Source organism: Porites lutea, chromosome 5 (genome assembly GCF_958299795.1).
Source record: "Porites lutea chromosome 5, jaPorLute2.1, whole genome shotgun sequence".
Lineage (NCBI taxonomy): Eukaryota > Metazoa > Cnidaria > Anthozoa > Scleractinia > Poritidae > Porites > Porites lutea.
The window spans coordinates 26,522,322-26,524,821 of NC_133205.1; the positions used below are offsets into that span (position 1 = coordinate 26,522,322).

Genomic DNA, 2,500 nt, shown 5'->3' on the forward strand with positions numbered 1-2,500 from the left:
ACCTCTATAGCCAACAGATTCCTAATCAAAATCATTAGGGTCAAGCTACAACTCAACTTTTAATTAAATCATGTGATCGTCATGTTGCTACAAATATTGCTTGAAACATTTTTGAGATAGCATGCAAAATATGCATGGGTGAAAAAACAACAGTAACAGAACAGTGACAGAGGTGTAACTTCAATAAAAAACTACAAGAAAAGGTTCTGACTTTCTACTCTTCCCTGAGTCTGTGATGTTTTAAGTGGGTTTCGACAAAACACTGACCCCCGGTCAACTGACCCCCCTACTGACCCCCTACAAAATCAATGGGAAAATGAATACTGCTTACTTAAGCCTCAACATCCCTTTTTAAACAGCATTGTTCAACAGTATTTAAGTCGAAGCACCCATTTTAAAAAGGTTAGTTTTCGATTATTGTTGTGATGGCCGATTACTTCATGTAAGCTAACCTTTTTAAAATGGGTGCTTAGACTTAAATATTGCTGAACAATGCTGTTTAAAAAGGGTTTTTGAGACTTAAGTCAGCAGTATTCATTTTCCCATTGATTTTATAGGGGGTCAGTAGGGGGGTCAGTTGACCGGGGGTCAGTGTTTTGTCGAAACCCGTTTTAAGTAACCTATCATGCCCATTTAAAGAGATGAATAGCCCCTTGCACCATATTTTAATGCTTTAGCAAGGTTACTCTTGAAAGAGACGTAGTCAGTATGCGATGACTGAAGAACAAGCCTGTGAAAACAAGCTTTACTTTCAGGCAGGCTTGTTACTTCCCGTGTGTCATCCAGCTGTAGCCAAAGTTGCTGTCCATATGGTGGCAAAACCTCCCATCCTGTCCAAAACGACAGTAGATCACGCAGACCAGAACCAGCTGCAATGAGAAAACATAACAAAGGCATCACTATAAAGCATCTGAACATGAAATTCCTCCTAGGCAACAATATTCGTAATGGCAAATATAACTTTTCAATGCTTTCACTTTTACATGCTCGGAATGTTTACTTTTCTTTAGCAGTAAAGACACGAGGTGGCTAATCACTGTTACCCTACAACTGAAATTACATCGAGCAATGAAAATCCTGGTAGTGGAATTATCTATCCCCCATACAGTGTTTGAGGAATGAAATGCTCAAGGATAAATGGCTTAAATTCACTGGGGAAAGAAGAGGTACTGGAAGAAGAATAGAAAACGTATAGTAGACATAGCTGAGGTAATCACTTACCTTCTGCTTCTCTGCTAACTTCATCGATGAAGCGATGCAAGAATCCCATGATAACTTGCCCTTGGGGGTTGTTTTCATCCTCGATGGAAATCCTACCCTTGAGTTCTTCTTTGTCAATTACTGACTCGCATTCCCTGGGAAACACGGCTGCGGCCATTTCCTTGTGTGCCTTTAGGTAATTGACAAGGGAAAGCTCATTCATTCCTGCAGCAAGATCTTTCAGTTCACGGTGGCGCTTTTCGATCACATTGTGCAGCATTATCTGCTGGAGAACCAAGTGCCGTTTCTCTCCCCTTAGCGGCACTTGAAGTACTGACGCTTCATCACGATAAGGCAAGAGGAATTCTTTAAGTGCATCTGAGGGTTCTTCATCCTTATCAAGACTTGATAACTGCAAAACCGTTAAATTGCTATGGTGTTGTGACTGAACAATGAAATGCTTCTTACGACAAATTATAAACTTATAGTGTCATTATAGATGTATACACCTATTTGGAACACACTTGTGCCTTTTTTCAAATATAAACAGGACAGTACAAGTGCCATATCAAACAAAAATTAACCAGAATAAATATTGTTAGTAACACTAACATGTTGCTGAAACATTACACAGAAATACGTAAGTAATGTCTGTACAAAACAAGATCATCAATGCGAGTACCTGCTTCAAGGCTTGTCGAAGGTCATAATCTGGGATGTCCTCCATGGTAACAGCTTCACTGATGCTTTCACGAGTCCAAAATTCAAGCACTGCTGGGGAAAGTCCATAAAGTGGTGGTCCTCCATGCAAGAAAGAATGTGCAATCATCCGTCCAACACTAGTGTACAGTCCAGAATTACACAGTAACGCATTTGGGACTGGAATTTTGTGGTCAGTCTGGCCCTCAAATAACATAGTCAGCCGCCCAGGATCATCCACGTAAAGACCATTTTGAACAAATGCCATTAATATGCTAAAGAACTCTCTGACAGGTCCCTCGCCAACTGCTCTTTCATTTTCAAATTGCACTCGAAGGTTTGAGCGAAAACATGGGTTGGCTTTCTTATAAATGGATAAAACATCTGCAGTGAACTCCTCCGTCATCCGATTTACATAGATTCTCAGTGGTGGGCCATTTTCATCCAGAGTTTCTTGTTTGTACTGTGCAACAGGGTCAGTACAGGTACTGACAGTACTTGAGGATACATGTGCTTCAAATGGTGATTGCATGAGGTCACTGTCTTCTTCTGTACAGTATTCATTACCTGAGTCCCCACTGTTCATTAGGGCACCTTGCAG

General features: G+C 40.7%; 2 protein-coding genes across 5 annotated transcripts in view; one reads left to right on the plus strand and one right to left on the minus strand.

Moving 5' to 3' along the window:
* The window catches only part of LOC140938967 (uncharacterized), a 5,303-nt gene extending 4,211 nt beyond the window's left edge, over positions 1-1,092 (plus strand). Inside the window, exon 4 of one of the 3 annotated variants that reach the window (XM_073388512.1) lies at positions 1,014-1,092. The gene's annotated coding sequence lies outside the window, so the exon portion shown is untranslated. Of the gene's footprint in view, positions 268-1,010 lie in introns of those variants that run through there. The other 2 variants (XM_073388511.1, XM_073388510.1) reach the window with 2 other exon arrangements.
* LOC140938966 (uncharacterized) overlaps positions 554-2,500 on the minus strand; it is a 5,595-nt gene continuing 3,648 nt past the window's right edge. For both annotated transcript variants that reach the window (XM_073388509.1, XM_073388508.1), the window contains exons 5-7: positions 1,883-2,493; positions 1,222-1,612; positions 554-869 (exon numbers count right to left, since the gene is read on the minus strand). In XM_073388509.1, coding sequence (XP_073244610.1) covers positions 634-869; positions 1,222-1,612; positions 1,883-2,493 — 1,238 coding nt within the window. In that variant the 3' untranslated portion in view covers positions 554-633. The remainder of the gene's footprint in view (positions 870-1,221; positions 1,613-1,882; positions 2,494-2,500) is intronic.